At 39.3% G+C, this 13045-nt stretch overlaps 1 protein-coding gene across 1 annotated transcript in view; it reads left to right on the top strand.

The window, feature by feature from the left end:
• Nucleotides 1-13045, top strand: part of trpm3 (transient receptor potential cation channel, subfamily M, member 3) — a 124136-nt gene that overhangs the window by 98552 nt on the left and 12539 nt on the right. The window contains exons 11-18 of the mRNA XM_053325840.1: nt 716-850; nt 999-1049; nt 3842-3877; nt 4048-4188; nt 6021-6050; nt 7650-7942; nt 9636-9864; nt 12834-13037. Of these exons, the coding sequence (XP_053181815.1) occupies nt 716-850; nt 999-1049; nt 3842-3877; nt 4048-4188; nt 6021-6050; nt 7650-7942; nt 9636-9864; nt 12834-13037 (1119 nt within the window). The remainder of the gene's footprint in view (nt 1-715; nt 851-998; nt 1050-3841; nt 3878-4047; nt 4189-6020; nt 6051-7649; nt 7943-9635; nt 9865-12833; nt 13038-13045) is intronic.

Here is a 13045-nt window from a genome sequence, read left to right as displayed (position 1 = left end):
ACTAAAGTGTAAGTACTTTACATTGAGATAAAATAATTAAGCAGCAGATAAAAGAATACTTAAAACTTAAAGACAAATCTATTGCATTTGGATGCAGAAAGCAGCTCAAAATCAGCCATGTAAAGAGTTCAGCAACTGACAGATTGTTACAAATAATGGATTTCTATGTTTATTTGTGAACAGAATTGTAAAAGTATGCTTTCCTTGCATTCTTCAGTTGTGTAATTACAAATTATCTTTCAAAATGTTTAACCACATAAAACCATAGCAGAAAACAAATCTAAGGGATAACATGAAATTATTATAAGAAAAATATATGTGGCACACAAAACACTAAAACATTGCTCGGAATAATATGGGACTGGGAGAACTCATCTAAAAATAAGACATATTACATCAATGTTAGCTGATTTATGTTGTTCGATGTACTGTTGTTGTTGTTGTTGTTGTTGTTGTTGTTTTATGTGTGTCTTATAAGGTGTCCTTGAGTGCTTTGCAATGCGCTTTTAAATTATATATATTATATTATTAATATTATTACTTGATCAGTGTTTATTTGTCCGCATTGTACTGTATATTCAGTACCAGTCAAAAGTTTGGACACTCTTTCTCATTCAAGTCAATGAGAAGGTGTCCAAACTTTTGACTGGTACTGTATGTAAAGTGTGTAGTATCATAAGTATGTTCTGTATATGCTCAATCTCATGTTCCTTAGGTTGGCTCCCTTGAGCAGGCAATGCTAGATGCCTTAGTTCTGGACAGAGTGGACTTTGTCAAGCTGCTGATTGAAAATGGAGTCAGCATGCATCGTTTCCTCACACTCTCCAGACTGGAGGAGCTTTACAACACGGTAATAACAAATGCACATAACAGCTGTGACAACATAGAAAACACATAAACATACTGTATCATCACTGGAAGATTATTTGTAGGTTTCAGCCTGGTGGTGATAGTGTACAGGATATCCCGATATGTTCTGACTGATTTTCATTTAACAGAGACATGGACCGTCCAACACGCTGTACCACCTTGTCAGAGATGTCAAAAAGGTAAGATCATCTCTACCGTCACTTCAGCTGTATGGCTGTTCAGGCATACCGTATGGGAATGTTGGCTTGAGTGTGTATATTTAAGAAGACATGTTTGAGTACATAGAGTTTCAGTTGCTTTTTTTTTTCTTTTTTTATTGCGGTGTGTTTAGTTACTCTGTTTGCATCTGTTTGTTTGTTTTCATCTCGGTAGCCCTAGTTGCTGTTAACTGCAAATAGAGGCTGGCTTTTCTCTTTCAGCTGGAGTTAAAGGCTGCAATGGCTGCGTAGAGCTATGCACGACTCTCATCCCCCTCTGGACTCTTAAGAAATGTGCTCTGTTCTTTCTCCAAGGCAAACAGCACTGCGACAAACAAACACTACATGTATTAAACATTGTTTTATCCACAGAACTTGAATTTAAGCAAACTGAAGCTGCATTGGAACCACTCTGAGGCTGAAAACTCAGTAAACACCCAATTAATACTTTTTTATTTTATTTGTATTATTAACATCATTATTACGTGTGGTCTCTTTATACACAGTTCAATAGTGAAATTGTGCATTCCGATACATGGAAAAGATATATTTGCATCACCACTGTATTATTTTCATGGTGAAGATGAGGAAATGCCCTGATCAATTAACCCAAGTTTACACTCTGCAGTTTGAATTATTTTTGCTGCATTTCTCATCAAGCATCTTTTCATTATTACTGGTTATAAAAGAAAGCAATGTAGACTTTTACATTCAGCCCATGTCCGAACGCCAATTAGAAGTGATCCCACTGTTGAGAGATGATGGAGGGGTCAGCAACACCGGCATTAGCACTGAGAGGCGTTCATTAATTAAAGTGTTACTGATTACAGTAATGCCGTGTGCTCCTCTGGGAGTCGTTGAAGGCTGGATGCTGTAATCACTCCTTCTTTAAGTCCTATCTGCCTTTAAACACAACTCTGGTCTGAAGTTGGCACAGAGAGTAAGTTTAGTTTATGATACAACACCTCACAACACTTCACACAAACACACTCTGTAGTGCATGGCAAAACATCACCATCTGATTTTTGCAAAGCTGCTTGTTAGAGAATAGCTGAGTGTGTGCTGCTGTTGTTGTTGTATCATAGTATGACGCTAATTAGATTTCACTGCTATCCCTCGGGTTGGGTCACCATGTCATCGCCGTCTCCTTTCTTTCTCATTAATATTTGGCCATGCTGTCAGCAATTGGCAGTTATTTTGATTCAGAAGCAGGTGTTGTTCTAATAACTTATGTAAGGGCTGCTCTCAGATTTAATCTGGTCTGTTTATTAGACTGTGTCAAAGTTGGGTCAGAATATAGGGAGAATCACAGAGATTGGCTTATGGAGTACAGCTGCCGAAGGAGAAATTGGTTCCCTGTAGAGTAAATGAACTGAGTTTTGCAGCCAAAGGTTAGTAACTATACACCTTGTGCCTTGGATCACATATCTGGAAATTTTGGGAGCAAATGTAACTTGGCGGTGTTACCTCTTCATTTTCTTTGCTAAATGACTAAGAATGAACCAGAATATTTGGGTAGATGATTAGTAATGTAGGTATCAGCTGACTTGAGGACTGTGCTGGGAAACACTGACCTAGTGTACATTGCAAAACAGCAACAGAAGTTATCTGTATTGTGATTATCTTGTGACTTTCCAAAAAAATCTGGCCAAAAATTACAGCTTAAAAAGGGTTTAGGTGCTTGGGTTTTAAAGGTTTTGCAAATGGTGACATTCTCACTAATGCAAGGGCCATGCCATAGGACTCAAAGTTCACTAACTCCACTGGAGAGGAGAGAGTGTGTGTATTCACAAAAGGTGTAAATAAACCATTATTAACTTTAGCTTCACCACCAGAGGGATTTAAAAGAGGGCTCTGCTGGCCGCTGCCTGCTGCATTTTGAACTACATCAGCAGGATGAGGAGGTGATTCTTTGTGTGCTCACTTTGAACTATGTATAAAAAGACAAGCAGTATCTGTGTCTTTCTTAACTTCAAAGTGTTGTCAGTTGGCCTACAGGGCTTTGGTAGCAGTGCTTCCTGGATTTACTTTGCTGCAGCTTATAAAGTTGAATCTTTGGATATGAGGGCATGGTAGGGATGAGGAGGACAGAGATCCCATGTCTGATTGCAGAAGCAGTGGAGATGGTATCAGGGTAAAGATGTGTAAGGTAATTGGTGTAGCTCAAAGGAACAGTGGGGGTCAGGATAATACTGTAACTGCAGGATCCAGGGTTGATGGTGAGGGCACGGACGTTGACATGGTTATAGTCCTCATGTGAAAAGAATCTTCAATAATGATTCTCTCATCCAGTGTTAATAGTTGTCTGTCTTTCCATGATATTGCCCCTCTCTTCCAGGCTAATGAGTCATTACTACTTTCTCTTTCTTTTCTTCTCTTCAAGACTGCATTGAACCTCTCTGAAGATCTTATTATTTCCCGAAATGCAAATTAGGACAGATCATTCAGTTTTTTAAATCCTTTGTAGCCATGCTGATAAATTATGTTCTCTCTATGAATCAATCTGCAAGTTTTTATTTTCCCCTCATTCATTTTCTGCTCTTTTATTGGATGAACAGAGCACAGCAAATACCATACCTAAAACAATTATGATATTAAAGTTTCTACACGGATCCACTAAAAAAAAAAAACCTAAACAAAACAACTTGGATGAAATAACAATTTAGTTTAAGAGGCTGGAAGAGAGATCTCGCCTGAGAGTTTCTGTGTGTCTCATTTCCCCTGCTCATGCTTATCGTGCGGTATACTCACTGACATTGTGTGTTCTTTCCAAGCGAGAATATCCAGGGTTCAGTTGGATCTACTTCAAGGTGAATCCGATAATCACGTTTTTTTTTTCATAGCCAAAAACAGTTTGATATGGATTTTGTGAAGTGAGTGTGTGAGATTTGTTTTATACTCTTGTTTCCCTCTTGTTTACTTTTCCTTTATTAATGAATTGAGATGAGCTGTTGGCTGTTAACACTGTCTGGTTTTGTAGGGAAACCTGCCCCCGGACTACCGCATCAGCCTCATCGACATTGGACTAGTCATTGAATACCTTATGGGCGGGGCATACCGTTGTAACTACACCAGGAAGAGATTCAGAACTCTATACCACAACCTCTTCGGACCAAAGAGGGTGAGTGAATTATTCTCAACTGCAGCAGCATCTCACTATTTAATGCTAATGTTTAATGAAGTAAATGTCATTAATCAAAGGAAGAATATCAGTGAAATTAGCCTCATGAACAAATTGGCCCTGATGAGGGCAAGATGGAAAATGTAGACAAATTATGTTTTAATAATAAAATGTTAATCAGGGATTGTGCACTCGGGTAAACTTCACCTTGCTAATGCGATTAGTAAATTAGAGTGTACATTTAGATTTGGTTCATTGTGACATGAAACACAGGAGACGCCTGCCTGCAGTTTGCTGTAAGTGTGTTACGTGATATTTGGAGGAAAAGAGAATTCTGTGAGCACTTTACTGAATTTCATGAATCAAAATCAACTATATACAACTATATGTCATTTTTACGAATGATAATGTTTTCTTACATAATGGATTGACTTACTGTAAATGGCAGGACAGAATAACCTTTTCCAGTATATAGTTTGATCTTGAAAGTGTAAATTACTGCTGTTTTACTTCATGGTGCTTCTAGCTAGTATAGCCCTGGATTGGAATGTTGAAATGTTTTAGTCTGATATTAAAATTACATACAGTACTTAGAAAAACACAACATGATGTGAAGGGATTTATCTTCTTGTTTTGTTGAGTAGCTGTCACTGAATCCACATAAATTGTTATCCTAAGTAATCAAAGTGCTGTTCATCAGCAGAGGTCAAACATAAGAGTGGTCCTCCCCTTATTCTTCATTTCCTCTTTAAGCAGAGTGGCAGCACAGCTCCTATTATTAGCTTGGTGCAACAAATCATCCATCTATAGCAGTGGCCCTCCATCATGTGCCATCATAACCCCAAGAAAATACACACTTCATACCAACCACTACAGAAACTCATCTCACTGATTAGCACACCTTTAACCAACTGATCATTGAAATAATGTGCTATACCATTTTAACACATTTTACATTAAATGGTATATGCTCATGCTCCGTTCTGATGTATAATTCTCTCATTCAGCCTTAGTAACTTACACACTGCCCCAAGTGTGATGAAGATAGAAATATACAGTACACAGCTGTGTGTGAAACACCCATGTTTCTGCTTGATGGTGCACCTTTGTGTGTATATATTTGAGTGTTTGTGAGTGACTGTGTGTATGTGCGATGTCATGTGCCTGTTTATCTCATTGTGCCTCTGCCATGGCAGCAACAAAGCAGCTGGAAAGACGCAGATAAAGCGAAAGCAAAGAAACGGGACAGAGACTGAGCAAAGAGGCAAAATGAGAGAGAGAGAGGGGTGAGAGAAAGAGAGCAGATTCCAATTTAGCTGTGATTTTCTAGATGAAATGAACGTGCGAACACATAGTCACATGCACGCATGCACACGAGCGCACACACAAATACATGTTAACAAAGAACAAAGCCTTGAAATAGATGCAGATATCAAAATCCCCACAGGAGACCTGGGCTATTTTTACCAACTCAGATGATGGCTCATGAATGCATAATTCATACATGCCCTGCTTTAATACAGATACACAGTACTGTACCAAATGCACAAATAGGTTCAGTTTAAACACATGCAAACAGGCAGCTGGAGGTTGTTGCTGTATGTATAGTACACTGTCACTCACACCAGTCCAGAATGCTTTCCCTCATTGTTAAAGAAAACTACTCAATTGAAAATGAGTGACTTATGAGTTACCATGTGAAACATTATATCTGGTCTCATGTGAGTGAGTCTGTCATTCTGCACTGTGTTGTGCTTATAGAGTAAATTGCTCTATAAAATACATTCGACAAGGTGTTGTTCTGTTTGTTTATGTTTTTGTTGCTTTTCTAGCCCAAAGCCCTGAAACTGCTGGGGATGGAGGTGAGTGTTGATCTCATCAAGGTTGTTATTCAGTCATTCCTTCACTGTTCTTCTTCCTCGTCTGAAACACAGTCTTCTCCCTCAAAAATGTTGGGTGTCTAGTCGGTCTGTAGAAAACCCTCTCTGCAAAAACAAAAATATATTTTTTAATTTAATTTAGTGTGTGTTCTAAAGGAAGAACTTGAGGCATATTTAATTTATTTTGCTGGCAATCTGTATTCACTTTTAAGCCAGTTGAAGGCTTGCTGTCTAATAAAATAAGCAGACATTTTACACTGCCTTGTACAGAGTTATTTTCAAATTACATTTTTTGAAAGATATATGAATGACAAAAATGATTATGTCCACATAAAATACTCCAGACAGTGTAAATGTCTGTAGATAACTCACATTATGATGATACATGTCAGAGCAGCCCAGTTACATTGAAGTAAATAGGTAATGGCTAGCCTAACGGGATTATGTAATAGATGGTTTGTGTACTCGCATGCATCCATGGTGTACACACCATGAGATATCCACATTCTAAAACTTTTATCACAGCATGTGTCTACAGTTTCCTCAGAGGTATTTATATCTAACGTGCATGGCTGTCCGTTCCTTTGTAAGTCTGCTTGTTTGAAATCTGTCTCCCTGTCAGTGTGTGTTCTGTCTCTGTGCGTGCCTGTTTAAATCTACTTCTTTGCCTCAACATCTTGTTCTGTTTTTTTCCTAAGCCAATTTGTCCTCCAATCAGCATGGCAACCTGGCCATCGAACAGAATATGTAAAATGTACTGCTTTTAACACCTGACACCCATCATTGTTGAAATTTTAAATTTAATTATTTTAAATAATGCTGCAATCATTTCTAAATGTCCATAGAAAAACAACAATTTACTGAAATAGTATTTCTTTGTCCAAATAATGTCTCAAAGCAAGCAGCAGTAGTAGAGGCACTGAGGATAATTTCTCAGATGTTTATAATTGACCAACCATCAGTGGTCCTCAACTGTTAAAATGTGAAATTATTTGAGATCAATACCACCCTGCTGACATGCTATTTTAAGCACTAACTGGCAGTGTTAGTCTCTCCAGAGACAGTGAGTGAGTGGTTATATCTGGTAGAGTAATATTTTTCTATTCCAAAGGAAAAGAAAAGTAAAAAAAAAAAAAAGAGAGCGAGAGAGAGAGAAAATATTCAAGAGTGTATAAGATCATGCCTGTTGTTTGTTGTGCAGCACATTGTCCTTTCACCTGTCTCCTCCAAAGTCTGACTTTCCCTCTACATTCAACTAACTCTCATCACATGGAGGGTGAACAGCTTTGAAAAAATATGAACTGGATGATATGACCACTCTAGACATATTCCATGTCTGATGTGGCTAAACCCAGGAAAAGACTGTCAGAGCTCCAATTTCTTGAGTTTGACATGTAGTTACCATTCAGACCCTAAGCTTTAAAATAGATTCCAAAGAGTTCAGAATCAACTTCAAACACTTAAATGTAGTCCTGTTGTGTATTTATGGAAATTAAAATCTACAACAAACCATCACTAGAAAATATATGCGTGGCTGTCTCACATTTCCTTCCCCTCTCACTTGTCGTGGATCTCCACCAGGATGATATGCCAATCCGCAGAGGCCGTCAAAAAACGACACGCAAACGAGAGGAGGAGGTTGACATTGATCTGGACGACCCCGAAATCAACCACTTCCCTTTCCCCTTCCATGAGCTGATGGTGTGGGCCGTGCTGATGAAACGTCAAAAGATGGCTCTGTTCTTTTGGCAGCACGGTGAAGAGGCCATGGCCAAGGCACTGGTAGCTTGCAAGCTCTGTAAGGCCATGGCACATGAAGCATCTGAGAACGACATGGTGGATGACATCTCCCAGGAACTAAACCACAACTCCAGGTGGGTTACATGAATGCTACACACACGCACAAGTAAGGCCATCTCTGCATGTGTGGGCCACCATATCGTCTTGCCTTGGCTTTAAATACAGTACTCCAACATTTTGTGGGCTTGAGCAAATGATTGAGGGAGTCTAGACAGGAAAGATACCCCCCCCACACACACTACAGCACATAAAAACAGATGCACACACACAAACACACTAACATCCCTTTATTCCTGGAAAATGACCTGTTTCAGACTACTGCAGGCTCCTATGGGATGTTAATGACATACATACAGAAATCTAATGACATGCATCATCGTTAGTTAAGCAATATGCATTTGAGATGAAGGTAATCACCTAGAGATGAGAATGCTGGCTACGGAAATAACTGTTAATTAGGTGGGATTTTTTTCAGATACTACAAATGAAGCACAGCCACACCAATCCCCAGCTCCCCCAACACACACACACACACACACACAGTTTCAAAGAAGAGCCTTAGAGCTGGCATATTTTGAGTGTACTTTCTACTGAGAATTTGGCTGCCTTCCTTCGAAGAGCTCATTTAACTACATACATATTATATTTTTCTGTTTTTCTTATATCTATATCTGTCATTTTTACATGTGTGAAAATATTTTTGTGTATGTGTGTGTGTGTGTGTGTATGTATAAACTCAAGGGAAGGAATGTTTGTTTGGGATATTTATAACATGTGTTACATACATACAGTGATGCCTACATTATGTAGGAAGTTCTTGCTTCTCGAGTCACTTGCCAGCAAACTTCATGAATACTGTTTGTGTATTCACATTTTATATGTCATGGTTTATCATTTAAGTCATTTATAACACTACTGAACTGTGCCATGTGTTGTGCATCCAGGACATTGTGAGCCCTTGCTTTATAAATCCCCCAAAGCCCAACAGCGCTAGTGCTTTATTGTACACATTAAACTAAACAGGAGTGATTGCCTCCCAGTGTAGTGTACAATATTGCATTGTGTATTTGTGAGTTTTCTTGCATGTGTGTCTGTGAGGCAAAATGTCCTTCCAAAGTCTAAAATGATGGTGAACTTCATCTGATTGATGTCTTTATTGTCTGGAATGGGACATATTAAAAAGCTGGTGCTTTATGTTTGTCTGCAGTTTTGTTTATGTGTGCGTGTTTGCGTGTTTGCGTGTATGTGAGTGTGTTGAACATACTACTCTTTCCATTTTTTACCATTTTCTTATTTTTCCGCCTGATTTATGGAAGGAATATTTCATATTAGCTCTGTTCTCCTGTAATCGTAACTTTGAAAAGAAATCTCAAAGTAAGTTCTGCACATAGTCTTTCTTGTTTCTGCAGAATACATACAGTATGTTATAATCTTCAAAAATAAGCTTTCCAAACCTCTTCATCTTGGACAAACATAATTACCAGTGAGAATTTGGGAATTCTTTGCTGTATCCATGTGTGTGCATCTACTAACGATATTATATATGATTGTCATGTAATGCCTCGGTCATGTCTATGTGTTGTTGCGCAGAATGTTTTTGTATCTTGTAAGTGAAAGTGTGGATGCGAAGCTAATCTTCCTCAGATTTTGGCCAGATGGTCAGTGATGTCTGGACCAGTTTAATTTCATTTTTACATGTAGGGAGTATATTCCTGTCTCTCTTCATGTCTCTCTGTGCCTGTATATGTCCTGCATATAATTCCCTAGAGAGTTTGGCCAGCTGGCAGTGGAGCTCCTAGACCAGTCCTATAAACAGGACGAGCAGATGGCCATGAAGTTGCTGACTTACGAGCTGAAGAACTGGAGCAACGCCACCTGCCTGCAGCTGGCGGTAGCAGCCAAACATAGAGATTTCATCGCTCACACCTGCAGTCAGATGCTCCTGACCGACATGTGGATGGGACGCTTGCGGATGCGCAAGAACTCGGGCCTGAAGGTAGTGGAAATGGGGCAGATGTTTGGGATAACCTGTTGGTAAAGAAAACAAAATCACACTTACAGTTGTGCACTTCACAATGATTATAGTCTACGGTTTTAGAGTTGAATTGAAATGCTTGTATCCCATCAAACTGTCTGGATAAAGTTGTGCAGGGATTCTCTCACCTCTAAGGTCGCCCAAATTGTACCTGTGCAGCTGCTGGGTGGCTTCTAATACTACGATGAGAATTAGTAGATGTGATGCATGAAAACATTTCTGTAGATGATTTCTAAATATTGTAAGCTGCTTTGGACACAATATACCATTATTAGACGTAAAGCATACCTGATACACTGTATTATTGTATTACAAATATATCAGTATTCAGTACATATACAGTAATGGCGTGGATGTAATAAGAAACTGTAGTTCAAAATGCCAAATACAAGAGTTAATTTAGTTTTTAGTTTGTTCACCAGAGAACACTAACTAGTTGTATTTGTTCAGCTGTAAAATGTAAAATCATTTTTTAATACAGTTGAATATAAATATCAGTGTCCGTCTCAAAAATAGAGTATTAGTCTGATCCCGTATTAGAAGTCATGCAGCATACACAGTACAGCAAGTATACAGTACAGTAGTTATGTCAAGCATCAGTCTTGTACTGAAAAAATATACTTCCTTTCAAATTGTTCATCTACATTTTATGCATATTCCTCTTCATAAATATGACATAAAATATACATCACGGGCAGAGAAAAATGGGCTCTTAACCAAACAAAGTTTTTGCAATAAGGAATTTATAACCTACAGCAAGAAGCCCGAGTGTGTGTCTGGTTATATTTGTGTTTTGACTCTGATGACTCATCGTCAAGATTGTGGAGGGAGTGCACCGGACTGTGAAAAGCACTGTAGATGGGTCACTACTGACAGTTAAAGCACTTTATCTTGGGGTTTTTTGGGAGCACAGGACTCAACACTCTTTCTTCACATCAGTCAGACCTTTTCCAATCATGTCACAACCTTTGATTTGTAATCCTGTAGTTTTGGTTAACTTGAATAGAGATGGCTGTAATCTGTGACAGTTGGTCCTTCAATGTTTTCAGTCAGTTAATTGTTCTGACATGATTTTCCAAGTACGTGTATACATAGTTCGCCCAGACGAAACCAGAAGAAGTGATAGAATAATTTATGTATATTTTTATTTAACTTGCAGTAAACTAGTTTAAGCATTTCAAAAGGAATGACTGATTGGTGACGCAGATGAGTTCATCTGGGTGAAATGATGTACTTGACGACAGACTGTGAAACCCAAAGCTCAGACAGTCAAGGTTACTTGTGATGGTGCAGAGGAGGATGATCAGGCAGAGAGACATTTATCGTTGCATTGAGCTACGGAGGAACATTTAGAGTGTGATGAGTGTCTCTGTGAGGTGGTGCCCCTGGTTGAACTTCCACCATAACTTCATTAGTATAAGCTTTCTCTGATCCAGAGGGAACAGAGGACTGACCTTAATAACTAAAAAACCTTGAAATTGTGTCCCACATATTTTATATAAAGGCCTATGTAGGTGAGCATCCATTTGAGTGGAGTAGAGAGCTTTCAGTTAAGACTGGTTGTCGGGTTTTTGGGAAATTTTGTTCATGTGGGTTTTCCAGATGTCTAGGGGTGAGGTGATAGGAGGCAGCTGTGCAGATCAGGGAGGTTAGAGTTATTTATAATGAACAGTTACCCTGGGAGTTGCTGAAGGCACAGCTGGGTTCACACTCATCATAGACAGAGTGAGACAGGGTGATGGGTCTGACTAGTTTCTCGGTGCAGGGCAGACTACACGTACTTTGGTTTGGCCTTTGCAGGAAAGAGAGTGAGGGAGCCGGGGAGGAGAAAAGGTGCTCTGCTAAGGCATGCTCACTGGAGCAGAAAGACAAAAAGGAAACCACAAGTGGAACAAACAAGATTCTTTGCCCCCCTGGTGTTTATGATATACAGTAAATAACATTGTCAAAAAGTTGTCAAAATAATATGTGTGCAGTTCTGTGAGTTGCTTTAGTTGTGAAGGCAGTCTGCTTAGACTCCTGCCACTGTAATGCATATCAGAATATCAGTCTCTGGGGACTCTGAAGGGACATGAAATGTAAGGATGAGTACATTGATTTCTTAAACATCAAGTCTGACAAGCTATTGACATCCTTTCCTTTGCTCCCTTGACATGACTGATGACAAGAGAAGCTGATAAATCACTTTCCATGTAGTGGTTATAATTGTATTTTGTACTGGTGACTACCCTCGTTGTTTGACCCTGAAACTGTCCTTTTCACACAATCAGTTACGCTGTCTCATCTAACTTTACTCACAGCTTTGCAAATAAATCATCATGATTTTTTTCAGTTTTTCATACCCCATCTAATCAGAATGTAATATAAACTAAACTTTAATTAATTAAAGCTTTGAGCCAGTGCACTAAAACAGCTAGAATTCTCTTAAAACAATGAACAGACAGCTGCTTCCATAGATAAGGAGACGCTTGATTACTCTGCTCTCCATCTTCTTCTCTTCCCCTTGTTATTATATTTTCCCATTGTGGTTACAGCCTCGCTCCTGCTTTTCTTGTTTGATTATTATGTATCTGAAGTGTTTACACTTTATCTGCTGTTGCTGTGTGTCCATCATGGCAGCACAGTACCCTTGCTGCCTGTCCGAATTGACTTCCACAATGACAGCCCTCACTTGACCTGTTGTAAATACCAAAGCTTTGTCATTCAGTGCAGCCCAGGGTTAAATTATGTTATAAGTGTGGGTTCCACATGTGCATGTCGCAGACTGATTATTAAGGTTAGTTTGTTCCAGACTCTCTGTGTCCTAATTTCAGCAGCGCTGCTCATGAAATTGTACATCTTTATCACATCTGTCATTTGTCACTTCCAGCTCTCCTCCCTAACATTTCCTCCTGCTCCTCTTGCACTTCCTCTCTCCTACACCAACCCAGGTAATCTTAGGGCTGCTTCTGCCGCCGTCCATCCTGAGCCTGGAGTTTAAGAACAAGGATGAGATGTCCTACATGCCCCAGGACCAGGAGGCCTACCTGCAGGAGAAAGAAGAGGAGGAGCCTGAGAAGCCAGTCAAGGAGAAGGAGGAGGAAGACATGGAGTTCACAGTAAGATCTTACTGTGAGGCGCAGTACAACTCCGTGGTGAGAGA

This window comes from Scomber japonicus, chromosome 9 (genome assembly GCF_027409825.1).
Source record: "Scomber japonicus isolate fScoJap1 chromosome 9, fScoJap1.pri, whole genome shotgun sequence".
In the NCBI taxonomy this organism is placed as follows: domain Eukaryota; kingdom Metazoa; phylum Chordata; class Actinopteri; order Scombriformes; family Scombridae; genus Scomber; species Scomber japonicus.
Note: the sequence above shows the minus strand (reverse complement) of the source record. Positions and strands in the feature narration are given on the sequence as shown.